The 16,370-nt window shown below is 41.6% G+C and overlaps 1 protein-coding gene across 1 annotated transcript in view; it reads right to left on the reverse strand.

Annotated features, from left to right (window-relative positions):
* The window catches only part of LOC139305672 (phospholipid-transporting ATPase ABCA1-like), a 125,633-nt gene that overhangs the window by 20,254 nt on the left and 89,009 nt on the right, over positions 1–16,370 (reverse strand). The window contains exons 39-44 of the mRNA XM_070929595.1: positions 12,046–12,169; positions 9,929–10,058; positions 9,410–9,530; positions 4,621–4,683; positions 3,015–3,121; positions 481–622 (exon numbers count right to left, since the gene is read on the reverse strand). Coding sequence (XP_070785696.1) covers positions 481–622; positions 3,015–3,121; positions 4,621–4,683; positions 9,410–9,530; positions 9,929–10,058; positions 12,046–12,169 — 687 coding nt within the window. The remainder of the gene's footprint in view (positions 1–480; positions 623–3,014; positions 3,122–4,620; positions 4,684–9,409; positions 9,531–9,928; positions 10,059–12,045; positions 12,170–16,370) is intronic.

Genomic DNA, 16,370 nt, shown 5'->3' on the forward strand with positions numbered 1-16,370 from the left:
CAGCTAAGAGATCAAAGCCCTGGCGTCGGGTCTGAGGCCTATGGTCGCCGCCAGCCTCTTCCTCGTTTGATCTTGCTGTTGTAGAAGCGGGCAGTGCGAGAGGAGTGCAGGGAGGCCGCACAGGGCCGGCCACACCAGTGGGCATGGTGAATAATGTAGAGCCATAACCCACAGCTGCTGCTTTTCTACCACCGTCCATTTTTCATTATGTATGGCTTCTGCCATTGAGGTTATCTATCACTTGGACATGTACTTCTGCTTGCCCTACATGCATTCTAGTTGAAGTATTTTGATGGTAAAAATAAAATAAAAACATTCTGAAAGTATTGTAGTGGTACATTTGAGTGGTACATTTTTTAAAATATTTAAATGACAAAAGCTCCACAACTAATCCACATTGGGTATTTATGTTCAAGATATAGTGTGCCATGAGTAAAATGGTTAGTGGACAGTTGTAGTACTTAAGGATGTAATGGTTACCATGGTGATCTCTTTTTCTGGTACCCCTCGTAACCTCGCGTAAAACTCCAGATGCTCTCGTCCAGTCAGCAGGTCATCAAGAGCATCAAACTGGGGACAATAGCCCATGTTCTGGTGCACGTCCCTCATTTCTGTTCGTATGCTGGGAAAGAGAACATATTAGAGATTTGACAATGGATGTCATTAATGTTTGAGATGGCAGATCTAAAGATAAACGCCTTAGCAAGACAGATAATATGATATCAAATATACAATGAGAACAGTTAGAAGGCCAAGAAGTATACACTTCATTTATGTCGCCTATTGTATTTCAAAAAGGAATAAGATTAAAATTGATTTGCTTGAAAGGATTAATCAAATTTTCACAATACCTCGATAGGAAAGAGGGAAATCAGAGCTGAGAGAGTTGAGGCCTCAGTTTCTATTTGAAATTCTTCCAAACAAACATAGTGCAGCTGAGTGCTTCATTTCACATTATGTATTCGTGGTCTCAAGTAAGTGACCTCAAAACTCTTGCAACAAAACGCAAACACACACACACACACAAAAGAAGAAAAAAAAAATCTGGCTGCTATCTTTTCCAGGCATGCCAACATGCACCCTCTAGAGGCATGTAAAGTAATGGCAGCAGCAGTCCTGGATGCAGACGCGCCCTTTTCGCAATCTACAATATTGCGACAGTCAGCCTCAGGGAGGCAAAATGTGATTTGATGTTTCTAGAGGCTGCTGGCACTCAACAAGGCCATGGGGGACTGAAAACTTTACTAATCTAATATAATGTCTTGTTTTATCTTTGATAAAGGTTCATGATAACTGCAGGTTATATAGCCTTTAGCTGGTTCAGGTTGTCCCTGTTTGATATTATTTAAGAATGGCATCTGTTTGGTTTTCATTCAGTATGTTATTAGCATGTATGCCTTTAGCCAAACAACTAATAACATAACTGTTTGGCTAAAAGCATACATGCTAAATTTGCCAGAACATAATTTTGTCAAGTGTGGCATTACAGACTTGTGTATTTAAAGCATGGGTCACTAACAGGCGGACCACGGTCCGAGTCCGGATCCAGACGCAGTCCTATACGGACCCCGACCTATAATCAATAAATTATTAAGGGATTTTAAATTTTGACGGGGCGCTTCTATTTTAACCAGCGCAGCTTTTCCAGTCTTTGCGGCACTGGTTTAGCGGCTCAAGAAACTCACAGACCAATTGCATATGAGTTACGCCAGCCCACGTGACGCTGCTCAGCCAATCAAATCTGTTGTGGCTTTATGAGGGGTTATGTGCTGTATTATGTTAATTAGCTTTAGAGGTGGTGGTAGGCGGATTCTTTTTAACTTTGGCTAGGTTTGTTATTTTCCCCCCTGCTTTTAGTCTTTACGCTACGCTAAGCTAATTGACTTCATATTGAGTGCACCAACATGACAGTGGGCGAATAAGCGTAAATCCCGAAATAGTGAACTATTCCTTTAAGACAAACAATTATGTTACATTTGTGGGTGCAGCTGAGAGGCACATGCACACACAAACCGTTTTAAAATGAAGTCCACTGCTGTCAGTTTGATCTTGGTCTTCCACAACAACAGAAGGCTAATGAGCTGATACTGGTTGTTAGCAGGCTAGCTTTTGCAAGCTATTCTTTATGAGTGTTGTGAGCACACAATCTCAGATAAGAGAGACAATTGTCAGGAGAGCCAGAACTTCCACTTAAGAGATGCTGCTTCTTCTGTTCTGACGATCATTTTTCTTGCCAATGCACAGAAAACGTAATGAGCTCAAAACAGAAGTGTGGGCGTCCTCACATCTGTTTTTCTCTCTTTTCAGTTTTTGTTTCCCCTAAAGGTCTCTGGGATGTTTTTTGATCTCTGTTACCCACATTAATCAACATTAACACTGCTGTGTCAGGCCTTGCTCTATTCAGCTCTCTTTCTTTGTTGAACACAAAGTCAATTACCAGATGTATAAATGAACACCTATAGCAACCGCTGTGACGCAAAACCAACCGCAGCTTACACTCAGCCATGCTCGGATGTGCCGCCTTGTTGTTTGTTCCTAAAAATAAGGGAGAACGAGCCTTCCTTCGCTCATTTTCTTGAGTCTCATATTGCTGGTGTCAAGATATTTTTTGGCATGTACAAAGATTCCTTATGACTGATTCTGTAAGGCAGAGACAAAAAACAGAGCAAGGTACAGGGCGAGGATGTGAAAAGGAAATATGTGCAAGAGGCAGGAAGAAAGCGAGAGCAGATTCTTCAGCATTTCTGAGAATATCACAGTGAGGAGACATGAGAGAACCAAAGTTGAAAAGGCAGAGATGGCAGAATGTATAAGAAATATCAAAACTACCTAGCCAAGGAAAAAATAAAGACTGAGATAGAGAAATAGAAAGCTGTGTTACACAGAACAAGAGAAGCTGAGAAATGGTGTGAGCTATAAAAAAAACACCTTAGCTCGATCCCCATCTGAGCAGCCATCTTGGGTGGCTAATTATGATGGGTTACTTGGTGCACTAGTGGGAGTTAGTGCCTCACCTGTATCCATTTAGGAAGGCCTCTCCACTGGAGACTGGGATGTCTCCTGTCAGCATCTTGAACGTGGTGGTTTTCCCGGCCCCGTTGATTCCCAGCAAGCCGAAACACTGATGGAGACAATGGGGAGGCCTCCATTAGGAAAACAGTGTTTTGTAGATACAAGGCTCATTGGAAAACTCACAGGAGACAATGGTGCTGGATAGTATTTCAAATATTCTGTATGGAGATGAGTTTTCTTTTGAATAAATGCTATCCATTAACCCCTTTAATGAAGTTTATCTATGGACTGTGTAAATATTTGTTCACTGCATACTATTGGAACAACAACTTATGCATTACTGGTTCAGTGTTTCGCAAAATAAGAAATGTATATATTTCTGCACACAAATAAAACAATAAACACTAAATCAACCCGGCAGGCACACAGGAACAAATACTGTAAAAGCCCGACCATTCCCAACAGCATTTCTTCCTGCCTCAGTAAATTTCGACAACAAACACTACCCTTTCTCTGTCTTCTCTCCCTGATGCTGCTGATTTCACTTCCCTCTGGAGGGAATGTGGTACGAAGTTGTCTCTACGGAGCCCAGCGGTCATGTGACCCGCCTTGGGTGCCCTGGCTCCGGCATAAATATTTGATTTCTGTCATTCATTGATCCCTGCTTGTTTGTGACCTGTGCTTGTGAATGCATAGAAGAGGGCTAAGCTTGATGTAAATAATGCATGGAAATGCAGTGTGTGATCAGCAGAGCCCCGTGAATGACAATATTCCTCTGGCATTTACATTGGGCCTTGAGTAAACAGTGGCAGGGAGGATGGATACCACCAGAAAGCCCACCGAACACGAATGCCTGTCAGCACTTGAGATTATTTTAAAATCAAGCTTCCAGCTTCCAGGTACAGTGTGTGTATGGGTATGTGTAATGTATAACATGTCATAAGGATTAAGGATGCTTTACACTGATAGTACATCAATTTTAGACAACAGTTCCTTTGTCAAAAAGTGTGTAAAAGTAGATTTCGTTGTATTTGGTTAATTTAGTTTCCCACAACTAATTTACGAGTGTATTGTGTAGATATCACTTGGTCCTCGTGCCTTCGCTTCACAGACTCCATTGCTCTAGCAATACTCTTTTATTCGCCTGCTTGTGTATTTTTTTTAGCACACGCATGCTTGGCAGTAGCATAATGGAAGAAAACAAGCCCGATAAGGAGATTAGTGTTCCTCCGAACGCCTTCTCTAAGTGGCGTTTGGAAGATATTTTGATTCGACTCAGTAAAAGACAGAGCCAAACAGCAATTCAAATATTCAAGAAATAATTGTAAACTGTAAACCAAAGCCAAGACAGAGAATCTCTGCTCATTGCTCCCTGCTCTCATGTGCCATTATTTTGTAAATATTATCATTAATATTCACATTTTAGTTGTATGTGTATAATTTGGTCATTTCATTTCCAAATTTTATCTTCACAGGCAACACAGAATGAAATATTGAGTGTTGCTGGTGAATCAAATGTAAATGCAAGAAAGTCCTCTAACATGGACAAAAGCAAACAGACTATAGGCTGGAAAAGGTGCTTGTGAGATTCAGCAGGATTTGGCTCACCTCAGCAGCAGGTACGCCCACACATAGCCTGTCCACAGCAGGGGAGCTCTTCCGAGAGTATACCTGCAGGGAGCAGACAATAAAATGAATCAAGCAGCCAGCCAGTGAAAGAGGGAGAGAAGGCAGGAGGGAGGGAAGGGTGGGGAGCAGACAGAGAGAAAGATAGCATGAGAAAATATGGAGCGATAGACCAGAGCAGCAGGGAAGTAGAGAGGAAAAAAGGTGGGAGAGAGAAAGTGAAGGAAACAAATCTTAACAAGAAGGGATAATTTGCAACATTTAGAGCCGGCCAGATGGGAAAAGGTATTAAAAAAAGTTAGACACTTGCACGGGGGGGAGAAGTAGAGGACATGAACATTAGTATTTGTGACTGCAGTGACAGTATTCATGAGGAAAACTGTCTCCACTTTGAGTACCACTTCAGAACCCTCAATAACCTTCAACACTCACCCAATATTTTGTGTGGACACCAACTTTAGGCACAGCTACATTTAGTGGTCTCAATAAAGTATTTTTTCATGACTTTAGTGAAAAAGCATGCTGTCCTTAATCTGAAAAAGTACTAAAAGAAATCTATTAAACAAGGTATAAGTAGATAACAAGTCTAAAAATCTACAGAAACTCCAGTGTATAGATGTGATGCCAAAGTGTTGGATGAATGAAAAGCACAGAGACAACATACTAACGTAATGTTAGAATGTTAACATGCCAACTCCTGAGGGGCATATCTGGCTCATTAGCTACTAAATGTCCCCCTTTTTTCATTCACCAGCTAGTCGCTAACTTTGTCTGTCTGGTGACGGTGATAAGCAGGTAGTGTGCAGTGGGTTTATCAGGGCTTTTTTGGCTGAAATCAGCTGCCTGCTGCTGCTGGAAACGCAACTGATAAGAGCAGTAAAAGTGAATCAAAAGTAACGAGCAGTAAAACCAAAACAATGATCTGAAGGAAGCTAAAACACTAAATTTGAGGGGAACTGAAGTCTTAGTTTGGCCACCAGACTGTCACATAGCACCCATTATTTATATTAAAAAACTGAGTGCAGCTTTAAAAACTAATACATTTTAACGGGTTAATGTTTAGTTTGTAATATTTAGATAACATGAGCATAGTAACATGCTGTGTTAGAATAAATCAATATACAAAAGAGGCTGACGGGACTGTTATAAACTGAAGTGTTGGACAAGGTCACATTCTGACTTGTTTATGTTGCTACATGAAAAGTTAGGGAATCGTCAAAGTCATGAAGATTCAGCATCTGGTGACATGAATATCTATACCAAATTTCATAGCAATGAAGCCACTCCTGCCATGGCTAAAAAAGAAAATGAGACCCCATGAGATGCAGAATCCAATCTCTATGGACAAAGAAGAGAATGAAACTTCTCACATCCTGATTGTGAGTCAGTATCCCGCTAAGATCACATAGCGACACTGGAAATGAGAAAGTGGTTGATGTTTTTCACATCTCACTTGAAAACTTTCCATGCTGCATCGACATCCTCCCCCGCTGACCGGCCTCATCCATGAACACTTGCTTTCAAGTCTGCATTGTCTGAAAATCTCACCAGAGGAGGTTAAGAAACCCCCACTCGAAACAAACATGATTGGTGACAATGTAAAACAAAAAAGTAATACAGCTGGCGAACATTCGAAAAAATGAAGCATTTAGTGCATGAGGTGTTTTTCCACATCCAAGACTATGTTAGGGTTTGATAGGTTTTCAAAGTGGTTTGAAAGTGTTGTCTTGCTCGAGCACGGAAAGACAAGACAAGGCCTTTGTTGTTCTTGCTGAGTGTGACAGTAAAGACATTTAGCATTCAAAATCAAGGACAGCACTGTGCCCCTTTGAGTTATGAAAAAGTGACTACTGTCGGCTGCTTTTTCAGTTTTTAAAAGTTGAAAACATAGTTCTCGATGAGTGCTGTGTGTTTACGTGCCTGCATGTGAGTGTCAGAGAGTGAAACAGTGAATGTTCATTAAAACAGAAAAGTGACAGCATACGTTTCTCAATATGAAGGATAGATTTCCTGTATAGAATCTCTAAACCAAATATCCACCATTAAAAAGACTCAGCTGTCTCAGCTGTAGTCAGAATGCTACCAGGCAAATGTAAATTTAGAAGTGACAAACAATGACGTTGCATTTATATCATAGTTGGCACATCAAAAGCATTTGATAAAAGCAGGAGTTGCACAGATCCACCATTCTTTCAGTGCCATGTGGCAGCTGCACTCAGTACTTATAAACCTGGATTACACATACTACTTTTTAGTGATAGTTTGCAGTGCTAAAGCTACATCAAAGCAGCAGATACATGTAAGGGGGAAGGCAATTAAAGGAAAATTCCCCTCTGACTCGAGCGCCACAGCAGCTGTCATGATAAGCAGGTTGACGTCTAATCAGATGAGACAGTTGAGAGAATGTTTGCACAATGTTGAGAGTTGTGCAAACATAAAATATAGATTTAGGTCAGATAGTAAACCATGACAGTGACACTGCTTTATTTAGAAAGGACTCGCCAATATATGCTCCAGCCATTCAACAAATGACTCACAGCATAGGTTCCCGACCTTTCCGACCTGAGCCACTCCACAAACTTTCCAAGAATCTAACGGGCAACTACAGAACTACCACGGGTTGGGAATCATTGCCCAAGCAGATTTGTAATGTTTTTACTAGGGATTGAAATTGAAAAAGACAAAAGAATAAAAATTTCATTGTGAGAAATTAAAAATCCAAGGTTGTAGCCAAGGTTTTACAAGGCTGAAAAATGTTTTTTTCTACCAGAAGAGCCTTTGTCTAACCATATAACACAGTTCTCTTGTCAAACGAGTCTCATCTCAACCACGTATCTGTCCAGAGAGCATATTATCACATGAGCATACTTGTAGTATGCCATGGTGTCACTCATTAGTCCCCTGAATTCAAACAGCTGTCACAACGCTCTTTAAAACTTTCTCTGTCAACTTAGTGAGTGACTGGAAGGTTAAACTGACAGCACTGGGCCTGGAAAATGCTCACAGACGGACACACTTCCATTACAGTCTTCATCGATTACAGTGCCGACGCTAATGCAGCAGCTAAGTGGAGGCTAGCAGGTGGGCCGCATAGCAAATGCTCCTGTTTAGAGCAGCAGGAAAAGGAAGGGGAGGAGCAGGAATTTGACACATGATTGATGGCCTGTCGATCGCTTCAGAGGCATACTTAGATTTATGACAGGGCTCAGCCTGTGGCGCATGGCCACCGAAGCCATGCACTCATTGATCAATTTGTTATCTACACCCCAAATGGATGGGGCACAGCTGTGGTGGGAGTCAATGAGGGCACTGCAGGAAGAATCCTGATGCCTTCTGCCACTGCACTGCTGTTTTTGTGTGGTGATGGGCCACTGTGTCTCATCTCAGGGAAATATTGTCAACCATGAAGGTGTGTACGAACAATGGCTGCTTGTCAACAGCAGGCTAACTCAATCAAATCTAATATAATATTGTAAAAGTTTAGGTACGGTTTAAAGCTGTAGAAATGAAGGGCATTAATATTGTTATCTCTACACGTTTTCACAGAAAAAAGGAACATTCCTCTCAACACCTTTTCACCTTGTGAGATGATTTGTAATACTTTACTCATCCAGCTGTTTTACCCAGCGCTTGTTCGGTAATTACCCTAGGGAGTGTGGCACACGTCTGTGTCCGTGAGCAATGAGTGAAAGATTAAGTATAGTGAGACTGACGAGACAGAGGGAGTGAAGGAGTGAAAGAAGGGTGGTAAGAAGCAAAAGGCTGTTAGATCGTCCAGCTGTTGGCACTAGAGCCGCAAAGCAGACTGCTGTGGTGACACTTCCTGCTGCCGCGCCGCCCGCAGGGAGGGAACATCTGCCGATGGATGAAGCGTTAATCTCGGTGGTGTTGAGGCACACACCGTCACAGCACACTTGACTTCACCTACTGCAAAGAAAGGAAGGGCAAGAGCTGTATAGGAGCAGCAGACCTTTACATCCCTCAAAATGCAATCTACCGCGGGTTCTCGTGCCTACTTATGATGTTTGTGAATGTGCAAAGCTGCAGGCTAGCAACCTGTCGTTCCCATTTACCTTGCAAACGGAATAATGCCAGCGCAAGTGGAGGAAAAAAACACTCCTCCCACCCACACACATCCATATGCACAGTCGAAGTAAAAACGTGTCTAAATGTTCAATAGTGTAGGTTATTACTGGATCAAAGAGGTTAATTACAGGAGAAAAAACAAATTTGTCTCTCTTTGACCTACATACTGCACTAAAAATGCTAGAGTGTAATTAAGAATAAGGATAAGAGTGAAAATAAGAATTAAAGAGGAGGATGTAAAGCTAAAATAAAAGTGTATATTGGCCTTGTGTGTAGGTGGGTTGTGCAATTGTGTGTAAAAATGTAAAATCTACATATGTTACAAAACCTTGTACACGCTGGAGTGCAAATATGCAAATGTGCAGGGCAGAGCAAAGGACCCACAGAGGGCAAGCCGAGGCCAAGATATACGGAGGTCAGAGGACAGAGTTCATCCTTTTGGCTTGAGGGGAGAAGCTTTCGGAGTGCCTCTGTGTTGGACGTGTGCCTTGTTGCCACAAACGATTAAAAACAATCTCACATTTTATAAAAGACTGAGGGGATAAAAACCAATAAAGCGATCAACCTCTGAGCATAAAACTGAAGAAGAAATGACTGAATAACAAAGTGGGAAAAAGCGTATCATGCACTATGCACTCCAATCAGCAATACTTCAGCAAGAGCTAAAAAATACACAACACAATACCTTAGTGAGGTCACAGATCCTCAGAAGGTCGTTCTGGGCCTTGCCTTCATACACCCGCTTACGTTCCCGAGCAACATCAATATCCTCCTCCTCTGCAGATAATGACTTCCCTGAAATAAGCCTGGCAGAGAGAGAAGTCAACCGCAGTTGGCATAACACCCTTCATTAAAATTAACATGAACTCGCATGACAAATTATCTCGGTCAAAGTTTAAGCTCAGTGAAACAATCTCTGCAATTTTCATAAATAGTAGAAGCCACAAGCATTAGTTTCCATGGCAACCTTGCTTTTGGAGAAAGTAAACATTCGGGCAAAAAATCGGGTAGTATTTGCCAAACAGATTCACGGTGCAACAGATGTTTTATATAAAATGAACATGAGGTACATTACTAATTTAAATAGGGGAGAATGGGAGGGAATGAAGAAATACAGATACTAAGTGGGTCAATTTCAGATGGACAGAAACTTTTTTTGGCCAGTATTTTGAGTTAATTCCCTCTGAAACAACAGTTGCTTTACCTTGGTTTGCAGCAGAAATTATACTGGATGAGGATCGTGAGGGTAAACATGACAACTCCCTGGATGAACATGGCGCAAAGGTTCTTTCCCACCATTTCCCAGCCGAGTGGGTCCTTGAAACGGTCTTCCCCTGATAAGGAAGGCAGGACGGGAAAGAAATTTGTGAAAAACAGAAAAAGAAAAAGAAAACAATTCAATACACACAGAAAAAGGTAAGAAATTAAATGCATCATGACTGTGTGTCATTTCATGTTAATTTCCAGCCCTTATCTACAAGCTCAGGGGATGATTTAGCATCGTCAAAACAAAAAGGAATTACCAGATGTGTGTTTTCTTTCATGGACAGCCAAATATATCTTTGTCAAAAGTTTGTGGAGAACTGGAATGTGTCAGCTCTTTGAAGTGTTTTTGAGACATATTCATTGGTGAAAGCCAGCAGTTTAAAATGCCACTTAGCCTTAATATTAAAATAGGAAAAAAATTGCTGTCACCTATGTCATGTGAGGAAATCAGTGATATCCTGTACTTTTCATGTTGAAGCCTCTTTTGGCTAATGAACACATAAGTAAATCAGTGACAGCCCCCACTCTAATCATTGTCAATTCTGCTCTCTCTCCTTCCTCCCTCTCTCAGCTTCTACAACCCTCGAGCCCGAGGGGGGCAGAGTAAGGAGACAAGAAAAACGAAAGCGCTTTCAGTCTCATTCTCTTGTAAATAGCCCCTCTCCACACTAGCTCTTTTAGGTTGTGATTGCTTTTCTCTACCTGCTCTCTGCCACCACCACAAATGATTCCTCAAACCACTATTTCCTCCTCCACATCTCTACAGATAAGACCCCTCTTCCTCTTTGATGTGCTCTCTTTGCCTCTCGATGGTCCCCTCAACCCCAGCTCCACCTGTTCCCCTCTTCTCCCTTTCTTCTGTCTAAATGTATCACATGTAAGAAGAGCTCGAGAGGAGGTTTGTGAGCTGTGTCACTGGTCAGTTTTTTTTTCCTGCTGGTGGGATGAGGAACTAGCATTTTGTAGTATAGTGTCACTTGAAAGGACAGACGTGTGGTTTAGTGTTATTTAAGGGTCTACCATAAGAGGAATGAAGTTGTTTTTGGCAAGGGGAGAATGTTTTCAGAGCATGTTTACTACTTCACTACTTATATTAAAAATACCCTGTGTAGTGCTATGTAGGAATGGATATGCACGTGCATATGCATGCCACATTCCTGCCAATGTTTTCACACTGTTCCGCTGATCTACAGCGATAATGCACCAAGAAACTGCACCAGCATAAGCAGCAGAGAAGAAGACTGCTAGCAAGTTAGAATGGATGTAAGGTTTAAGTTTTATTACAAGGATACATTCAATGGGGAATATTTACAAAGGGTTTCTGGTCCTTTTTATGCACTACACAGTCAAATTGCGTTTGTCCTTAATTACTAAAGGACACTGATGTTTTGCGCTGGTAAAACGGAAGAAAAGTTGCATGGCTGAAAATTGCGCACACTTGCGTTTCCAAAAGTTTCTTCATCCAAGATAGAAAGTTTGCCCCAAAACAGGCCAGCATCAGGTCTTTGGCAGCCAATCAGATGATCAGGATCAGGATCATTTACATCTGTGGTCTCAGTAAACACCTTGCTAAACTGTAAAATTGCAAAAATGCATATTCCCTGATGGTAATTTGCGACAGGCTTAGTAAAAATCCCCCCATGTGTTCTGGTAAATAACACTGAATGTAACCAGAAACTTTGTTTGTTTACAAGAAACCTCCACAGGGACGTACAGACCTTTACATTCACATTCTGTTAAAATCATGTATAATGCTCCATTTTGGAACAAAATTACTGTTTCCATTGAAAGAAAAGCACGTCAATAGAGTGAGACTTTCTGTGAAAATGTATCAGTGCCACATAATATCTTAAAATGAGGCAGACTGCTGCTCTGTCACTTGGGTAAAGAAAGGTTCAACGTGTTCTATAGTACTGTATTACCACAAATTCTACTATCTCACCCACTTGGAAGATGTTTTCACTTTTGTTTGAGGAAAATATGATATTAAAACTTAATATTATACAAAATGACTCATTAAGATTAGTTGTGCTGATAGTGGTCGTGGCCTCTTACCAAAACTGCTGAAGAGGGTGGCCATTGCCTGGTTCTTGGCCATGTCAATTAGCCCTCTGCCCAGACAGAAATGTGGGAATATCAGCAGCACCTGCTTCACTATGTCATTGATGCGGGAGACATTCTGTTGAGAAAATGTACACACACACACACACACACACACACACACACACACACACACACACACACACACACACACACACACACACGATACAAATTGGTGACATGCAAAAGCTTTGAATATTTAAGCCTTGGCTGGGAATTAGCCAGCACAAGCCCAATATGTTGACTCGCCGCCTTGAATCAGCAGGGCCAGCGGCGTGAGGGGTTTGGAAGACAGTGTGTAGCGCCCTGACGCAAGCGCGGATAATTAACAAACATCCTGCGCTCCATTTGCATGCTGAGCACTGTTGTGTTGCGGGGCTCCAAATGGCACGCCGGGGGAGCACAGAGCATCTAAGTTCATCTACCTTCTTGTTGCTGGAATTTAGCAAATGTTGGGGAACATGCTGTGTGATCTGTGAGGTTGCACACGTGTAGTATGTGTAAACAAAAAACTGATGAGGTGGTGCTCAGGTAAGCAGATGTTCTTCCTTCAAATCATAACTAAGGGTAGAAGGAGCACCCAGAGACCAAAAAGACACACCTAGAGGCACTCTCTGTGTGCCTGCCTCTTTTCTTTCTTCTGATACAGTATACAAGAACAAAGCGACAGATACACACGAACACAAAGCCAGAGCATATTGTTTCACAAGGCATACATAGGAAGCTAGTCCTATCTTGACAGGGCATTTCCTTGCTACAACTTGTCTTTCTCCCCAAAATTGTACTGTCCCTTTCTCCTTCCCTTTCCTCCTGCCTGAGGCTACAATTCAATGGTGGCCCACTAAAGCACAAAAGAAATAATTAATTAAAAGAAGACACAATGAATGGGGCTGTAAGAAACTGGCTCAAATAAGGAAGGAAGTACAGTAAGTCAGGGAGGAAGGAAGGGGTGAGAGAGGAAAAGGCAGAGAGAGGGAAGACAAAATATTACTACGTTTGGCGCAGCATGCCGTTCGAAAGCAAGTTCATGTATTATGCATTCTGCTTCATTGCAGCATAGTCTTCAAAGCGCTTGCATACATGGAGGGAGACTATAAATTCATCATTTCCGAATTTGGGGTGAGCCCGAGCAAAGAGTAGGTGGGGCGGGGGCGGCAGTGCATTTTGTTAAAGCTGTGTGCAAGATTTCCGGATGATTATTATTATTATTATTGTTGCAGAATTTATTCACGGATATGTATAACTGCTCTGTGATTTATTCGTTTTCCTGAGTAAGCTTTCAATTGCCAGTCGAGGATGAATGCATGAAGCCCTTTGAGTCTGCCTTAAAAAAATAAACAATCCAAATTCCAGATTTGAAGATATTTTTGTCAAGTAACTTTACTGGATGTCTGTCTACTTATCAAAGGAATAGTTCGACATTTTGGTAGAAATGCTTATTTGCTTTCTTGCAGAGTTACAGTAGTTACTGCAAACAGGGAGGAAAAGGTAGCCTGGCTGGATTTCCGTCGCATGAGTAGGTGGTCACCGGCCTGGTTTCTCTGAGGCAGATATGAGAGTGTGATGAAAAGGCCTTGTTGATCATGATGTCAAAGCAAACCTTCAGATGTCCGGCAATGTGTTCAACAATAATTCATCATTCCTTTTTATCTACATTTGCTTGAAGACTAAAAAGGTAAAAAGAACTACAATCACAAACCATAGCTAAGAGTAAAATCCATTGACACTATGGATCGTATCAGCCCTGTTTTAGCCTCTCGTTTTATTGTCAACATGTCTTGTTTTATTATTAGTATTTATCTTTATTGTTGGGGGTTTTATTCCATTTTATTTCTGTATTATTTCAATTGCCTGATTTTATTTGCCTGAAATGTTTTAATCCTGTTTAAACCATGTAAGGCACTTTGTAACTTTGTTTTGAAAAGTGCTGTATAAATAAAGTTTATTATCATTATTTGAAAAATCTATCCCTTTCATCAATACATCAGTGCTCATAACATTCAGAATAATGTTATAGATCATGCTGAGAAAGCATGGCATGTTAAACTGCTGAAATATTGATGACTAATTCTTATAGTCTTAAGTGTATTTCTTGAACCAGTTTTTTAGCTTGACTTTTATCCAGTTGACATGTCTTTTCATTACAGTAAACTAGCTGGATTCTAATCTAAATATGCAAGGACAATCTTTGCAGCTGCTTTCAGTGTAGCAGAGGAATTTATACCCAGAGATGACATTGCCACTATATTTCCTTACTGTTGCAAAAATCTAATGTCAAACATGTCTTTATATCCTGGTTGTTTACAAATGTATGTAAATGTTCAAATATATACATGCACACACGCCTTGGGATTTGCTGGAGGCACCTCTGTTCTTTACATTCAATGCTAAGCTTATGCAGAGATAAAGAAAGTCAAATAAATAAACAAACTATGACCTTGGCTGAATGCGGCCCATCTGTCTGGCCGAGGAATGTGAAGAGACCTAATTTGAGATCAATACATGAAATATCACATCTTCTCTTGACTGGGTGTTCATCAAGGAGATCTAAGAGGTTCTTACTCAGGGATGATGAAATGCTGGACAATTTTCCCCCTTATGTTTGCGCTATATGCCCATAAATCATTTTCAAATGGTTTTGAAGGTGGTATAGTCTGAGAGGCGCTTATCTGACCCATATCGCTACTTGTGCTTATTCCCACAGCACGGCTTCATTCATAATGCTGGGAATCACAATGAGAGCACACAGATACAATATATGGCTCAAGGAGTCGAGTTAGATATTTTCTGGAGATGATATTCATGTCTTCTTGAGCTAGTGTAGTTCGTGTGGAAAGGCGGGAGCGCTACCAACCAGCTAACTAACGACTATGCTAATGGTTTAAAAAAGTAAATAAATAAAAAAAAGGCGGAGAGAAAACTGGACTTAGTCAGCAGGTGCCTTTAACCCTTTAACACCGAGTGTGTCGTCGGCAACACGTTTGCACAAGCGCGCTTTGGATTGCCATAATTACGTCACGGTTTGCGCTATCAGAAAAATTCCAACGGTTTCTGAAAGCTGAGACGTTCCGCTTTACAGCCAATTTGGTGTCATTACAGTAATTTCACTCGCGCCTTACAGTCCAGGCAGACATTTTGAGGCTTAGGTTTTAACCCTTTAAAACCTAAACCTGGCTGTAAAGGGCAACGTCTCAGCTTTCAGAAACCGTTGGAATTTTTCTGTGACGTAATTATGGTAATCCAAAGTGCGCTTGCGCAAACGTGTCTCCTACGACACACTCGTAGTTAAAGGGTTAATGCCTGTTTTAAACATCCTGTCAATGAAGGCTGCTGGACTTCATACAATGGACTCCAATAACACTACACGAGGAAGGCAGCACCTGGCCACACCTTTACGTTTATCCTGGAAAATCTATCTGTGCCTGTGGTTATCTCTGAGTGGCACGTGGTGGAGGTATTGACTCAGACACTGCTTCAAGCATACAAGGCAGGCTGGGATTGATGCAATCCACGGGGAGCCGGGCAGTCCTGAGGGGAAGAAAATCTCCCATTGGTTTCGAGACAAAACTGGGGCACCAAGTCTGTAACACTGCAGCTCTGCTTTCTCACTGCGTTACTTTCTTACTTGGAAAAATGGTGCTATGCCCAAAAGGGATATAGATTCACCCAGTGCTTTAAAACAGAGAACAGACTGAAGCCTGTAGCTTTACTTTTTGAGCGATGTTGTTTTACTAATGCCACCGCTGAGGAGTCTAAAAATGATGAGACAAAGCTTTGAAAGAGTAGAAGTCGCAAAAGGAGACGGTTGGATTGAGCTGTCATGTGTACGATCTACCCTTTCTGCCTAACTGGGGCACACCGGGGCACTGCCATGTCTGCGTTAGCTATTTTGTGAAGAGTCTGTTCCGTAGAGATAACCGCTCTGAACAGGGGACACATGGAGTTGTAACATTTGCTGATTGATGCCGAGCCATCAGGTTCTCTTATCAGCAGTGAAATCAAGTCAGATTAGAAGAATTATCATGGACCCCTGTCCGTGTCAAGTCTCAGGGAAACACTATCTCTGTCCCTAATGCCTTGGACAAGAGAAGAGCGCAATAAATCCATCCCTTTACGTTGCCAGTGGGCAAAATGCTGTCCACCGAATTATCACCAATGGCACCCTTTATGAGTTATACGCTCCTCTAGCACCTTATCAATAAATAAAGTGAATGCAGGGACAACAAAACAGCAACATTCTTTGAGGGGAGACGTGCCAGCCGAAAAATTCAAATTGATAA

The sequence above is a fragment of the Enoplosus armatus genome, chromosome 23, assembly GCF_043641665.1.
Source record: "Enoplosus armatus isolate fEnoArm2 chromosome 23, fEnoArm2.hap1, whole genome shotgun sequence".
Taxonomy (NCBI): Eukaryota; Metazoa; Chordata; class Actinopteri; order Centrarchiformes; family Enoplosidae; genus Enoplosus; species Enoplosus armatus.